The 16537-nt window shown below is 46.8% G+C and overlaps 1 protein-coding gene across 1 annotated transcript in view; it reads left to right on the forward strand.

The window, feature by feature from the left end:
• The window catches only part of LOC124594114 (Holliday junction resolvase MOC1, chloroplastic), a 1166819-nt gene that overhangs the window by 631928 nt on the left and 518354 nt on the right, over window positions 1-16537 (forward strand). Inside the window, exon 7 of the mRNA XM_047132471.1 lies at window positions 4150-5179. Within this exon, the coding sequence (XP_046988427.1) occupies window positions 4150-5179 (1030 nt within the window). The remainder of the gene's footprint in view (window positions 1-4149; window positions 5180-16537) is intronic.

The raw sequence follows: 16537 nt of genomic DNA on the forward strand, positions 1-16537 counted from the left end.
GTTTCCGTTTAGTCGCGAAGGTGGCTCCGACCCGCCTGCTGAGGTGCCAAGCATCGTACGGAGTGCCGAATCAAGCTTAACCTTCGTTGACGGAAAGCGGAAGCACCACAAGACAAATAAACTCCAATCTAACTGCGCTAGACAAATTCTAAGGAGTGCCACTCGAAGACTATGCACTTGAAGATCAAACAAAAAGCACCCAGAACGACGCACTTCCATCACCAGCGTTTAGCAGAGTATGGAGAGCAGCGTAGCCCATCGATATACATCCATGGGACGGTAAACGAGCATAGCAATCCCAGCGACAGATGGACAGGACGAAATGACATCCCGCCGCACATAGAAGGTATTTCAAACTCAGGCTCGACAAACTACAACAGGCGAGATTTTGCTCCGCTTGCGAATCAAGTTAAACGGCACGCCACGCCGCTATCCACACTATTAACCGTAAAATCACGGTCCGGTCTTCCCATCGGGCCCCACTCGGCATCCAGACACAAACAACAACCCCAGCCGAGCCGAAGTGTCTTCACGCCTAGCCAGCCACCTCTCACCTCTTCACACGCCTCCAGGTAACCCCGGCCAGCGATCACACACGGAAACAACCGCCTAACCTCAAAGCGCCATCTGAGTAAAAACTCAGCACTAAGATCGATACGGACCTGGAAATAAGCGAGCGCCGTAACATCCACTATGCCTCCCAGCATGACGAGAACACCCAGGGAATGCCACGTAAGCATTCCCTGGACCATAAGACTCTCTTCCGGCATGAACCCATTCCGACGATTGTTTCAGGATCGTGCATGCCATCACACATCTGTCAGATGGAGCATGAAACATGATTTATCTGCAAAGGCCATCTGTGGCCACTCAGTAAACGTCCAGTTGCGGTATCGGCGCGCAAATTCCAGCCTTTGTCGCCAATGAACAGCAGTCACCAAGAGTGCGTGAAGCAGGCACCTCCTGAGGTGTTCCATACGCAGCTGCGTTCGCTGAATGGTCCACGAGGAGACACTGTCGGTAGCCACTCGATTAATCTGGGCGGTCAGTTGCTCAGTAGCTGCACGTCTGTTCGGCCATACACACCTCCAGAGCCGTCGTTCATCCCCGGTATCTACGGCCCGTGGTGCACCACAGTTGTCTCTGCGCTGGTTTTTCATAGTGTCATTTTGCCACGCACAGTATATTCTAACCACGGTGGGACGCAAGCAGTTTACAGACTTAGGCGTTTGGGAAATGCCGGCCCGAAAGCCAATGATGGTTCACTTTTGCACGTGAGATAAATCGCTCCATTTCCGATTTACCACAAAGACTGCACTGTTTCTCCGCTTCCACACGACACGCTGGATATATACTCCACTCCTAGTGCCTCCTGGTGAGTGGTTATTGCTAGTCGAACATAGGCGGTAGTCACTTCAATGTTACTGGACTGTGAAGTATACAGGGTGGTCCATTGATAGTGACCGGGCCAAGTATCTCACGAAATAAGCACCAAACTAAAAAAATACAAAGAACGGAACTCGTCTAGCTTGAAGGGGAAACTAGATGGCGCTATGGTTGGCCCGCTAGATGGCACTGCCATAGGTCAAACGGATATCAACTGCGTCTTTTTATATAGGAACCCCTATTTTTAATTACATATTCGTGTAGTACGTAAAGAAATATGAATGTTTTAGTTGGACCACTTTTTTCGCTTTGTGATAGATGGCGCTGTAATAGTCACAAACGTATAAGTACGTGGTATCACGTAACATTCCGCCAGTGCGGACGGTATTTGCTTCGTGATACATTACCTGCGTTAAAATGGACCGTTTACCAATTGCGGAGAAGGTCTATATCGTGTTGATGTATGGCTGCTTTGATCAAAACGCCCAACGGGCGTGTGCTATGTATGCTGCTCGGCATCCTGGACGAGATAATCCAAGTGTTCGGACCGTTCGCCGCATAGTTACGTTATTTAAGGAAAGAGGAAGTGTTCAGCCACACGTGAAACGTCAACCACGACCTGCAACAAATGATGATGCCCAAGTAGGTGTTTTAATCCGCACATCAGTAGCAGACAAATTGCGCGAGAATCGGGAATCTCTAAAAAGTCGGTGTTGAGAATGCTACATCAACATCGATTGCACCCGTACCATATTTCCGTGCACCAGGAATTGCATGGCGACGACTCTGAACGTCGTGTTCAGTTATGCCACGAGGCACAAGAGAAATTACTGGACGATGACAGATTTTTTGCTCGCGTTCTATTTAGCGGCGAAGCGTCATTCACCAACAGCGGTAACGTAAACCGGCATAATATGCACTATTGGGCAACGAGAAATCCACGATGGCTGCGACAAGTGGAACATCAGCGACCTTGGCGGGTTATGTATGATGCGGGATTACGGGAGGAATGATAATTGGCCCCCATTTTATCGATGGCAATCTAAATGGTGGGTTGGATAGAGCAGCAATCAGTCGTAGAATTAAGTTGCTTTAATATGACATTTATAGCCACAACGCAGAATCAGATTTCGACCTGTGTCAGGTCATTATCAATGCAATGCGGAATTGTAGCAGTTGTTCGTGCTCAAGTGAATGCTTACACGAGCACGAACGACTGCTACAATTCCGCACTGCATTGATAATGACCTGACACAGGTTGAAATCTGATCTGCGTTGTGACTATAAATGTCATATTAAAGCAACTTAATTCTACGACTGATTACTGCCCTATCTAACCCAATATAACCAGAGTCGTTGCGTGCACCTACTCCATGGAGGGCAACCTGATGAATCTAAATGGTGCAATGTATGCTGATTTCCTACGTAATGTTCTACCGATGTTACTACAAGATGTTTCACTGCATGACAGAATGGCGATGTACTTCCAACATGATGGATGTCCGGCACATAGCTCGCGTGCGGTTGAAGCGGTATTGAATAGCATATTTCATGACAGGTGGATTGGTCGTCGAAGCACCATACCGTGGCCGCACGTTCACCGGATCTGACGTCCGCGGATTTCTTTCTGTGGCCGGCCGAAGTGGCCGTGCGGTTAAAGGCGCTGCAGTCTGGAACCGCAAGACCGCTGCGGTCGCAGGTTCGAATCCTGCCTCGGGCATGGATGTTTGTGATGTCCTTAGGTTAGTTAGGTTTAACTAGTTCTAAGTTCTAGGGGACTAATGACCTCAGCAGTTGAGTCCCATAGTGCTCAGAGCCATTTGAACCATTTCTTTCTGTGGGGAAAGTTGAAGGATATTTGCTGTCATGATCCACCGACAACGCCTGATAACATGCGTCAGCGCATTGTCAATGCGTGTGCGAACATTACGAAAGGCGAACTACTCGCTGTTGAGAGGAATGTCGTTACACGTATTGCCAAATGCATTGAGGTTGACGGACATCATTTTGAGCATTTATTGCATTAGTGTGGTATTTAGAGTCTCAAAATGGCTCTGAGCACTACGCGACTTAACTTGTGAGGTCATTATTTGCCTAGAATTTAGAACTAATTAAACCTAACTAACCTAAGGACATCAGACACATCCATGCCCGAGGCAGGATGCGAACCTACGACCGGAGCGGTTGCTCAGCTCCAGACTGTAGCGCCTAGAACCGCACGGCTGGTATTTAGAGGTAATCACACTGTAACAGCATGCGTTCTCGGAAATGATAAGTTCACAAAGGTACATGTATCACATTGGAACAACCGAAATAAAATGTTCAAACATACGTACGTTCTGTATTTTAATGTAAAAATCCTACCTGTTACCCACTGTTCGTCTAAAATTGTGAGCCATATGTTTGTGACTATTACAGCGCCATGTATCACAAAGCGAAAAAAGTGGTCCAACTAAAACATTCATATTTCTTTACATAATAAAAAATGAGGGTTCCTATTTTTAAAAAAAAACGCAGTTGATATCCGTCTGACCTATAGCAGCGCCATCTAGCGAGCCAACCATAGCGCCATCTGGTTTCCCGCTTCATGCTAAGCGAGTTTCGTTCTTTGTAGTTTTTTCGTTTCACGCTTATTTCGTGAGATATTTCGTGCGGTCACGATCAATGGACCACCCTGTAGACCTCGAAACATGTTTTCTTATAAATGAAAGACACTATGCTGTCGGAGAGACTGGTGGTATACGTGTGTGTGCCGTGTCGCAGGCTGGACGAGCCGCCGCCCGACTTCCTGCCGCCGGCGCCGCCCGCGCTGGTGCGCGTCGTGTCGCTGCCCAGCCTGCCCGTGGAGCCGCCGCCGCTCGAGCGGTCGCGCTCCGACGGACACCGCCTGTCGCGCCTGCACGAGCTCGCCGTCACGCTCGAGGAGGACGACGACGACGACGCCGCGGACGTCGCCGCCGCCGCCGCCGCCGCCGGCGCCACTGTCCTCAACGGGCGCCGCTCGCCGCATCCGGAGGCCGCAGCTGCAGCAGCCTCAGCGGAGCCCGAAGGCGAGCTGGCGTCCCCGAGCGGCAGCCGCGACGGGTACTGGCGGCGCGACGACGCGGAGTGCTCCAGCGTGGACGAGGCGGAGGGTGCGACCGGTGGCGGCGGCGGCGGAGGCGGAGGCGGAGGCGGCTGTTACTTCCTGCGGGGCCGCGGGCACGGCGACGCGCCCTCCGGAGGGCAGGCAGTGTCCGACGTAGAGAACAAGCGACGCCTCAGCCAGTGCGAGGAGGCCATCCGCTGCATCATAGAGGGAGACCGCCGCCCGGATTCCGACGCCGAGCTGCTCTTCCCGCTGGCCAACGGCAAGGAAGAGAGCCTCGACTTCTCTGACGCGGACGATCGGCGAGCGACCAGCCAGAGCGAGGAACTCAGCTCGTGCAACAGCCTCGACGTGCCGGCCAGCTCCAGCCGCGAGGACATGCTGGCCGACTCCAGCCTGGACGAGGAGGCACTCACGGGCAGGGAGGTGGGATCGCGAAGTGCGCTGCGCGCCAGGCGGGGCGCCGATGTGGATCGCGTCAGGGTGCGCGACGGGGACCCCGGCTACCGGCGATTCGCCCTCGACGGGGAGCGCTCGCCGCACGACGGCCTGGACGACGGGCTGCCCGAGGCGTCCAGCGCCGACCACGACGCCGACGTCAGCAGCCTCAACAGCACCGACATCAACGGGAAGCTCAGCCAGGAGGACAGCCTCGAGGTGACCCCCAGCCCCAGCCACGACGAGGGCGTCAACTGCTGCAGCACGGTAAGCACTGCCGCTCATTTCTGCCTACCCACGCTCAGTTTGGCTCATTCTGCAATATCTTATTTATTTGACCCGATCAGTTAGGAACTTCAGGACTTCTACCGGGTGTTCAGAAGTTCCCATTACGAACTTCCTGTACTTGTACAGGCAAGTTTGTAAGTAATATTTTAAGCTGGATCCCATGTCCAGAAACGTACTATTTCTGCACTCCAGCTGAAACGGTCCTATGGTTCAAATGGTTCTGAGCACTATCCGACTTAACTTCTGAGGTCATCAGTCGCCTATAACTTAGAACTAATTAAACCTAACTAACCTAAGGACATCACACACATCCATGCCCGAGGCACCATTCGAACCTGCGACTGGAGCGGTCGCTCGGCTCCAGACTGTAGCGCCTAGAATCGCACGGCTACTCTGGCCGTCGGGTCCTATGGTCCCCTTTCATTATCATTTTTGCCGAGCAGTCTAAGGCACTGCAGTCATGGACTGTGCGGTTGGTCCCGGCGGAGATTCGAGTCCTCCCTCGGGCATGGACTGTGTGTGTTTGTCCTTAGGATAATTTAGGTTAAGTAGTGTGTAAGCTTAGGGACTGATGACCTTAGCAGTTAAGTCCCATAAGATTTCACACACATTTTTGAACATTATCATTTTAATTCCTTTCCAGTGGTACAGAACTCTCTGGCATATGCGTGTGTTTCATTTTGCTATATAGTGGTTTAGTCTGCTGCAGAGAATCAGCGGTAGTCGTACATAATGGCCAACCCTTGTAGTTTTCAGATAGGCAAAGAGGTTTGCTCCCCTTGTGTGAAAGTTACCGGTGTTAGGTTGGTGGCGGAAGCCTCATCTCTGGGTTTTCCTGGCCACGGGGTCACGTGGGAGACTTTGGAGTGTGTAAAAGGGTCAGTCTGCTTCCAGCTCCCCGAGGGTCTGCAGCCGAGGTCTCTTCGAAGAAGGGTGAGTTCACTTAACCGCGTGGCGCGTTGTCTCATAGCAAGAGGGGAGCTTTTAGCTTTTGGTCTCTTGTTTCATCTTATAAAGACTGATTTGCTGGGTCGCGGCAATGAATGCAAGGCTTTTACAGACTTTCAGTTCGATTCCTAGTGCAGACTTGACTTTGATCCGTAAGAATAACGTAGCACAAAGGTGTTGGATATGTTGAAGCGCCCTCGGTTCAGTGTGAATGTTTGTGTGCCTACAACTGCGCGTGTGTGCATTCTAGTCTTTTACGAATCTTGGTAATTTTTGCTTCTTTGTGAATTTTCTTTGTCTCATTACTTTATGTCCGGTGGAAACCATCCACATGGGTTAATATTAGAGTTTGTTGGCCCTCTGCCATTATCATTTGTCTATTCAAATGTGTCCTCCAAAAATGTTCATTGCTCGCGACTGCGTGGTTTGATGTTACTAAAATTTGGCCATGTTACATAGAAATTGTGTCTCCGCGAACCACGTGGGCACACGAGTCTGTTGTGAAACATATTACCAGGCAACAGCATTATATCAATGTTTTAAGGAATAAATAATTTTCCCTCCAATCTTATACAGTGTACCGACGTTACGTCTCCGTTACCTACGCCATTTACCTTGTAGTTATCCTTGTTAGCCAATCCATAGCGTTTCCATGTGCACAGGTCCAATAATTAGTGTCCTTTTCTTTATTTGAAACAGTTCCTCTGGAATAGATCTTCTTTTCAAGAATGTTGCTGCAAGCTGCACTTATGCAGTGTTCACGCACTCTTTACTTTATTCAATATTTTATTCACGGGAACAGTGCCTGGATCATATTAACAATTACATCCCATTCTTTATAAGTGACTTTACAATTACTGTTCTTTTGTAAGTTTTTCGAATGAAGAAATTAAATAATTTTCCGACTCAACGCAACCTCTTATTTGTCGCGTGGCTAGAGTTGGTGGCGACCCAATCTTTTACGCTGATTTCAGTATCAGATAGCATTTTCTTATTCAAAGTGCACGTGGCTCTTTTAGCCATCAGGATACATTCCAAGTGCGCTTCATGCTTCTTACACATAGCGACCTTTTATTCACGCTACTTACACAACCACTTGAAAACATGTTAGTAATGCGACTACATTGACAAGTAATTGATTAATTGTGACCCGTATATCACTTGTTTTACAATTTCACTCATTAATAGCTAAAGAAACTGCTCGTGTACTTGTTGACAGTTTCTCTTCAACGTGATGCAGTACGGCTTCTTTCAGTTTGGGTAACCAGTGTCTCCTTTAAGCGCCACAGTCACGCCCTCTGATGGTGAAAGTATCCTTTCTCGAAGCCGTTGCGTAGTTGTGGCGAAATGGGTTTGTGATATAGCCGAACGTTGTGGAGAACGATCGTGATGAAGGCGACGAACAGACATTACTGTGAGCTTGGCCATTCAGAGGCATAATGTCGTTATATTCTGTACTCAACCACGTTGTTCTAGCACTCACACACGCGTGAATGAAGCTCGAAGCAGGTCAGAGAGTTACGATAGACGTTAAATGACATCTGATCCGACGTATCGATCCCCCAACGTGACTACCCTATCTAGCAAACATGTTAACAAACAGCTGTAGCACAGAAACGATACAACCGAGCGAGGTGGCGCCGTGGTTAGCACACTGGACTCGCATTCGGGAGGACGACGGTTCAATCCCGTCTCCGGCCATCCTGATTTAGGTTTTCCGTGATTTCCCTAAATCGTTTCAGGCAAATGCCGGGATGGTTCCATTGAAAGGGCACGGCCGATTTCCTTCCCAATCCTTCCCTAACCCGAGCTTGCGCTCCGTCTCTAATGACCTCGTTGTCGACGGGACGTTAAACACTAACCACCACCACAGAAACGATACGTTTCTGGAGATTGGTTTCTGTTCAAAATATTATGTACTCACTCCCCTCCACAGTTCCTACAAGTTTATGACGGGAAATTCGAACATCGTGTACAGTTTCAGTTGAATGACTGCCGTCAGGTTTATAAAAGTATCCGCAGCATCATATTTCGCCTAGAATGATGTGCGAATACTTTTCTGAACCTGATGATGGTCAGGCGACTGAAACTGGTTGTAGAGATACAGCATTATACCAGCAGCTCAGGGCGGTAATACGACATTTTTCAGGACTTTTCTTACATCGGGCCCCCGTTGTGCATACACACACACTGCCGTTGACATGATAGTTACATAAGAAATGATGATGATTTTTTATGATAAATAGTAATAAATAGTATTAATACACTCCCTGCCAAAGAAGTAAGCTCACAGACTGCATGGTCACATATTCATACAACTTGGTGCACACCTGTGTAAATGAATTGAGTTCAAATTCTCTGCGATAGGTATAACGGCCTCTCGACTTCTTTAGTGTTATTACCAAGACTAATGGGTTACGGAAGTGGTTTGAACAGTGACACATGTTAAGTGATCACTGCAAAGGCCACGCCGGCCGGAGTGGCCGAGCGGTTAAAGGCGCTACAGTCTGGAACCGCACAACCGCTACGGTCGCGGGTTCGAATCCTCCCTCGAGCATGGATGTGTGTGATGTCCTTAGGTTAGTTAGGTTTAAGTAGTTCTAAGTTCTAGGGGACTTATGACCACAGCAGTTGAGTCTCATAGTGCTCAGAGCCATTTGAACCATTTGCAAAGGCCACGGAAATGCCGCGTACGCTTGACAGACAGCGTTGTCAGCTCCTGACAGAGCTTGAAAGGGGCTTCATTTTGAGTTCCCGTTTGGGCGGCTTGTCGTATCTTACAGTACCCACATTTGTGACGCATTCAGCATTCGGGTGTGACAGTTGCAACCTCCTCACAGATAAATTCTATAATAACCTCCCAACAGTAAAAAATGTAAGTATATAATTCAAATTCATCGTAACCTCCCAGTAAATGAATTCCGTAACCTACCAATAATACAATGTTACTAACCTCTCAATTAAATTGCGACTCACTTATAACCTTTCAATAATTGACTGTGAATTTAAACTGGTAAATTTTGGACGTCAGCAGTGCTGCGTCATGGCCCTGAAAATTCATTCTGAATAAATTGAAAAATCTTACCTCAATAAGGTCGCCGGATAACGCGTATATATCTGCTCCTATAAGAAATTTTTCTGGCGCAGCTCAGTGCAATGCTGGCCGATAGATTTGTCATGTATAAAAAGAAACAACTGATTTTTGTTTACAATAATTAGGATGACCATGGATTGGAGAAATTAGTAAAAATCTTTAAACTGAGTTGAATGATTGTGAAAGGTTAATTTTTATAAGAAAGATTATTATTAAGAGATTTATTTTTAAAAACATTTACATGGGACTTGATATTACAATAGTACATATGCGCCGGGCTGCTTTTACCTTATACTACAACGCTGAGGCACCGCCATCGCTCCGCACGACCGGCCCAACCAACTCCACACACACGACTGCTCGCTAGCAACAACTTACTCCTACTGCTACACAGTTCGTACTGCAGTGAACACTGCTCTCTGGTCTGAGATTCTCTTATAGCTTACATATCGCAGGCAGCGCGTGAGCAATCCATCGAAATTACATCTGCTCGAGCGCGATAGCAACAAATTCTTTAATCATGGACCTCTTACACAGTGACACGACGTTGTACTGTATGGCAACGTGAGGACAGACACACTCGTCGTGAAGGTTCCGGTCGACCACGTCTGAGCACCACAAGAGAGAATCGCCGTATTCTTCACCAAGAACGTCGTAGCCCCTTCACATCTGGCAACAAGAAATGGGCTTCCTGCGACATTCTGCGTCATTCTGCTCCACTGGTCAGAGACTAGCAGCCGCCGCCAGAAGTAATTACTATCCATGCGTAGGCTGCCGTCAACACCTGAACACAAACGGCTGCATATGGAGTGTTGATGTGGCCAGGAAGCATGGACTGCCGATGAATTCGTCGCATTGTGTTCAGATATGAGTCGCCGTTCTGCACTACCTCGACAAGTTTGACGGCCCCCAGGGGAAAGGTTCCATTCTTCCAACGTTTTGCACAGCGCTGTTGCTAAAGCTGTGGGAGCCATTAGATATTAGCAGTTCTTTCAAAGTATGGTCCGAGTTTGGTGGAAAATGGAAATGGGCGTTTGGCGGCATTGGCCGAGAGGCCCCTTACGGGGCAGGTCCGACCGCCTTGGTGCTGGTCTTATTACACTCGCCGCCACATTGGGTGACCTGCGCGCCGGCTGGAGATGAAATGATGATGAAGACAACACAACACCCAGTCCCTGAGTGTAGAAAATTGCCGACCCAGCCGGGCCCGTAGGACGGCAATCCGTCACGCTGACCACTCAGCTACCGGAACGGACGTCCAAGTTTGATCCGGCTGTGATACTTGGAAATAACACATCATGCGGAAGTTGCTTTCTTCCTTATGTTTTGCACACCAGTGTATATGACTTCTGATTCGAGTGTCAACCTGAGACGAGCCTCGTGCCGTGCTTCTGCAGCAGGGCAGCTCAGCGGACGAGGCGGCGGCGGGCCGCGGCGGCGGCGGCGGCGGCGGCGGCGACGATATGAGCGAGGAGGAGGCGCGGCTGATCCGGCAGCTGCGGCGCGAGCACCTGCAGCTGCAGCACCCGGTGGACGTGCCCCGGCCGCGCCGCGACTACCCCACCGAGCCGCCCCAGCAGCAGCAGCACGCCGTGCGCCTCGAGGTGCGGCCGCCACCGCCCCCGCGCAGCGCCACTGCACCCGCAGTCACCTCCGCAGCCGCCTCCGGCTCCCGCCAGGAAGCCTACCGCGCTCCTGCCGCGTCTCAGCACGCCGAACAGGTAACGGCCCTAACCGAAACAACATTATTCGTAAGTCCCTTCGGTATTTCAGAAGACCACTGCGCGAAAACTACACTACTGGCCATTAAAATTGTTACACCACGAAGATGACGTGCTACAGACGCGAAATTTAACCTACAGGAAAAAGTGCTGTGATATGCAGATGATTAGCTTTCCAGAGCATTCACACAAGATTGGCCCCGGTGGCGACACCTACAACGTGCTGGCATGAGGAAAGTTTCCAACCAATTTCTCATACACAAACAGCAGTTGACCGTCGTTGCCTGGTGAAACGTTGTTGTGATGCCTCGTGTAAGGAGGAGAAATGCGTAACATCACTTTTCCGACTTTGATAAAGGTCGGATTGCAGCCTATCGCGATTGTGGTTTATCGTATCGCGACATTGCTGCATTTTTTCGCATGAATCCAGGTTCTTTTTTATAGCGTCATGATGGTCGCATCCGTGTTTGGCGACATCGCGCTGAACGCACGTTGGAAGCGTGTATTCGTCACCACCAAACTGGCATATCACCCTGTGTGATGGTGTGGCGTACTATTGGTTATACGTCTCGGTCACCTCTTGTTCGGATTGACAGCACTTTGAACAGTGGATGTTACATTTCAAATGTGTTACGACGCGTAGCTCTATCCTTCATTCGATCCCTGCGAAATCAAAAAATGGTTCAAATGGCTCTGAGCACTATGGGACTTAACATCTGAGGTCATCAGTCCCCTAGAACTTAGAAACTACTTAAACCTAACTAACCTGAGGACATCACACACATCCATGACCGAGGCAGGATTCGAACCTGCGACCGCAGCGGTCGCGCGGTTCCAGACTGAAGCGCCTAGAACCACTCGACCACAACGGCCGGCCCTGCGAAATCCTACATTTCAGCAGGATAATGCACGACCGCATGTTGCAGGTCCTGTGCGGGCCTTTCTGGATACAGAAATTGCTCGACTGCTGCCCTGGCCAGCACGTTCTCCAGATCTCTCACCAATTGAAAACGTCTGGTCAATGGCGGCCGAGCAACTGGCTCGTCTCAATACGCCAGTCACTGCTCTTGATGAACTGTGGTATCGTGTTGGAGCTGAATGGGCAGCTGTACCTGCACACGCCTTCAAAGCTCTGTTTGACTCAATGCCCAGCCGTATCAAGGCCGTTATTACGGCCAGAGGTTATTCTTCTGGGTACTGATTTCTCAGGATCTATGCACCCAAATTGTGTGAAAATATAATCACATGTCAATTCTAGTATAATATATTTGTCCAATGAATAGCCGTTTATCATCTGCATTTCTTCCTCATGTAGCAATTTTTATGGCCAGTAGTGTAGATTAAGCATCTCTCCAAGTTTCTATTCATAATAGTGCGGCGGCTTATTGCGGAGCACTCCAAGAGGTGGCACGTGAATCAGAACATGTAGGCAAGTCATCGGCTCTGTACCTTCGCGTCGGATTAGGTCGTGCCGCCAGATAGGCAAACCAGTGAACAGATTTCCAAAGGCGGCAGCTGTAATAGCACCTTCCCGCGGGCAGTGTAGCGTTGCTCTTGGGGGGCGAAAAGAGAAAGAATTGTTATTTTATATTTCTTTGAAAACTGTCGAAAAAGTGAATATTTTGGTGGGCCACTTGGCAACATAATCAGGGATTGATTAGGCTATTATAATAACATACGTTGAGCATTAAATACCTAGTTGGATTATTTTGAATAAGAGCAGCAGATTGATTTATTTGAGATCGTTCGGAAAAAACATTATTATTTCAGTCCATTTTTATAGTCGCGATGTTGTCATTCCCGTAACAACACTAAGGGACTAGAGTATTTACAGACTTTAAAAGAAATGCAACACTACACAATTTTTTTTTTTTAAAAAAAAGAGTTGATTCAGAAATAATAGGAAAACGATAATGTTTCTTCTGTCTCATCCTGCGTTCGGACCATCAGCGTGATCGTAATTTCTGGTGATGAACAAACACAAAATAATTATCATTCAAGTAAATGAGGAGATGTAAATCATCAAGGTTAATTTACTAAAATAAGCACACTTATCTTTAACACACGTTTTTTAATGCTACGTTCCTTTTCATATTAAATTACAATAGATGGCCATTGTGGTTAAATACTTTATACATAACAGTCAAAATGTCCTCTTGATGGTGTCTGTTCGTAATCAGTTACAAGTAACTAAATGTTTTCTGACTGGAGAAATAACAATTAGCATATTTACAGAATATTTTCACATAAAATATAAAATACTGATGCGTAACGCAGCAAGTCCGCGTCCGCCTTTCATGGAATACAAACACCAAAAGGTGAGGCGCCCAATGCCTCATTTGTCTTGAAACAACAGAATTCTTTTTTTTTATCATTAATCGATACATGTACATTGAGATTTACAGGCATCGCCCAAGAACGGCAAAGATAAAGAGTAATAGATTCTGTCGCTGCTGTGCGATTGTTCACTTCTTTTACCTTACAATTGTTCGATAACTTTAGGCCAGCAGGCGTTTACTATTGACCGTATATTAATGTTTGTGAGGCGAAAATTGCTAATATTACAGCAGCAGCGATTGACATTTATAGATATGAGTTGTGAATGTTTAGTCAGGCACGTGCAGACAGAACAGACACCATATAATTCTACCGACACCAAGGCTTTTAATGCAAAAGTTTCAGTGCGGATCCACAACCAACGACCGAGCTCCTACGGGAATGAGAAATCTGCGAATAGCTGGTTAATGGACGGAATTCGTTGAGGAGCGACGAACGGGAAGTTAGGAATTTAGGTGTCACGGGAAGAGTGATATAATGGCCGAGGTGGTAGCCGGCATGGTAGCTCAGCGTGTTCGGTCAGAGGGTAATAAAAACGCTGAGTGAACACCGATGAACTTGAACAGGTGTCATGGGACATCGGCCCCCAACAAATGCAACGAACGATGACGAACAAAATGAGATCGGCAAAGAAAAAAACAAAACAAAAATGGTTAAGGCAACCGTTCTAGAGAAGCGGAGCATTAGAATTCGAGTCCCGGTCCGGCAAAAACTTTTAACTCTCACCGTTCTATTGCCGCAATGCCTTGCGCGGCTGGAAGTCATTTCCTTCCTATCTCTTTCCCATTCCGTTTCCCTTCCATTCCTCCCCCCCCCCCCCCCCAGTTATTCACGTATTGATATTTGCCGCATCAGAAACTCTCATCATATATAGCATCTTTAATGCGAGTTAAAACTTAGAATTATGGTATGTCCACTGATATATATAATGGCAGCACCAGTTGCATCTTTATTTTTATTTTCAACACCTCGACCTTTATCACCCCTCAACTCCATTATCCAGTGTTATATATGAGTCCTTTTCTGTTCTCTCAGGACACCTGTCATAAAGTACTGGCTTATATTCAAAATCAATACTACACTCCCAGAAGCTGCGTTAGCATGTTTTTTTCTGTCTCTGTCTCGTAGTGTCTTGCAGCCGTCTTCGAAATCACGGAGATGCTTTATGAATAACCCTGTGTACAGGGAGAAACGCAACTCCACCGATAATATTTCTAAAGTTATTCGGGGACATTTTCTCGTATTTTGTTATTACAGACCTCTGGCCTCCGATGCCTCGTTACAGATAAATTGCATTTCATTTAATTTCTACCCCCCACCCCGTTTGTCTTTCGAGCGACAGACCTGAAGACTATTTTATAGAACACCAAGGCGCCAGTGGGAAGATAAATATTACAAATATTAATCATGAAAATGCAGTGATGGGAAATACACTCTAAGACAAAAAGAAATCGACGCACCACGAAGGAATTATCCGAATGGGATGGAAATCGGTAGATGTGATTTACATGTACAGACAAACAAATTGTTACAGTTTCCGAAAAATTGCACAGGCCAACGAAAAATTTTTTTTAAAAAAGTTTTTTTACTTTGATGGCTGATCTTTATAGATTTTTATAGCTAAATCCAAATATAGCCTTAGCTTTTTTGTATCACCCATAGTTTTCGAGCAATATGATTTTTATTATACAGTATAAAAATCCTATGCTACACAGTAAACGGGGAAATTAATGAAACTCTTTGATACAGCATAAGTATGGTTTGTATTTACAGTAGGCTACTTAAAACAATGGTATGTGTTAATATAGGTTTCACTTGTCAGCTGGAATTGGTTTGTATTTTCTTTCTCTTTTTTCTTTCAAGCTTCTTGTGTAGCTTTTTCTACGATGAGTCGCTTCCTGAACTTCTCGGTGAAGTGACCAACAGTAATCCCCCATCATGCTGGTGTTCCAGCGGCCTTGGTAGCGTTTTTCCACCACTTTAATGTCCTGGTGAAAACGCTCTGCTTGCTCCTCACTAACAACTCCCATATTGTCCGGGAAGTAATCAAGGTGACTGCTCAAAAAGTGAACTTTCAGGCTCATTAAACATCCTAAAGTTTTTAACTTCTTTAACATTGTAGCTATAGTAGGAACATATTCTGGGTCTTTTTCATTTCCTAAGAACTTTTTAACGATTTGCTTGAATGATACCCATGCTTCTGTCTCATTTAAGGTCTTTATGGATTCAAAGTTAACATCAACCATCAATTTTCTAATGCCAGGTCCGATAAAGACGCCTTCTTTTAGTTTAGCTTCTGAAAGGTGTGGAAACTTTTGGCACAGATACTTAAAACATGGTCCACCTTTAGGAGAAGCCTTTACAAACTTTTTCATTAGGCCTAACTTTATATATAGAGGTGGTAGGAGTATGTTTTTTGGATCTACAAGGTATCCGCATAGAATGTACTGCTCGCCAGGTTTAAAAGACTACCTCACAGGCCAGTTCTTTTTGCACCAGTGTTGATTCCTAGCCCTACTGTCCCATTCACACAAGAAACATGGAAATTTGGTAAAGCCACCTTGCTGATCAAGGAGCATGGCTGTTACTTTTAGATCGCCTCATATCTTCCAACCATGAGGAGAATAACCTATTTTATTTAGCACTATTTCTAGGTTTTCATAGCTTTCTTTCATATGTACAGAATGGCCAACAGGTATAGATGCATACATCTTACTATTGTGTAATAAAACGGCCTTTAAACTAGTTTTGGATGAATCAAGAAACAGCCTCCAGTCTTCCTTTTTGTATTCAATACCAAACTCATTCATCAGACCAGGAATGTCTGAGCAGTACACTAAATCACCTTCTTGTTGAAAAAACTTGGAAAATTGCTGCTCTCTCTTTCTATACATGTATATGATGGTTTCAACTGCTAATAAGTTCTTTTCTTTTAATCTAGAGCCAAGCAATTCAGATTTTTCTTTCGTTAAGCCCAGATCTCTAACCAGATCGTCAAGTTCGGTCTGAGTAAACAATTTGGGCTGTAGACTTTCTGTATTACAATGGAATTTATCATCAACTGTCATGCGTTTCCTTCTTCGGCCTGGAATCTCATTGAATGGAATAGAATTGTGAGTCCCGCTACGCGCTGAGCCCAGGTGATAAGCGAAGACATATCACGAGATGCCACAGAGAGCAGTTGGATGCCAACCTGACTACCGCCCGCCGTGTGGCCCGACAACCAGGTATAATGGT

This window comes from Schistocerca americana, chromosome 2 (assembly GCF_021461395.2).
Source record: "Schistocerca americana isolate TAMUIC-IGC-003095 chromosome 2, iqSchAmer2.1, whole genome shotgun sequence".
In the NCBI taxonomy this organism is placed as follows: domain Eukaryota; kingdom Metazoa; phylum Arthropoda; class Insecta; order Orthoptera; family Acrididae; genus Schistocerca; species Schistocerca americana.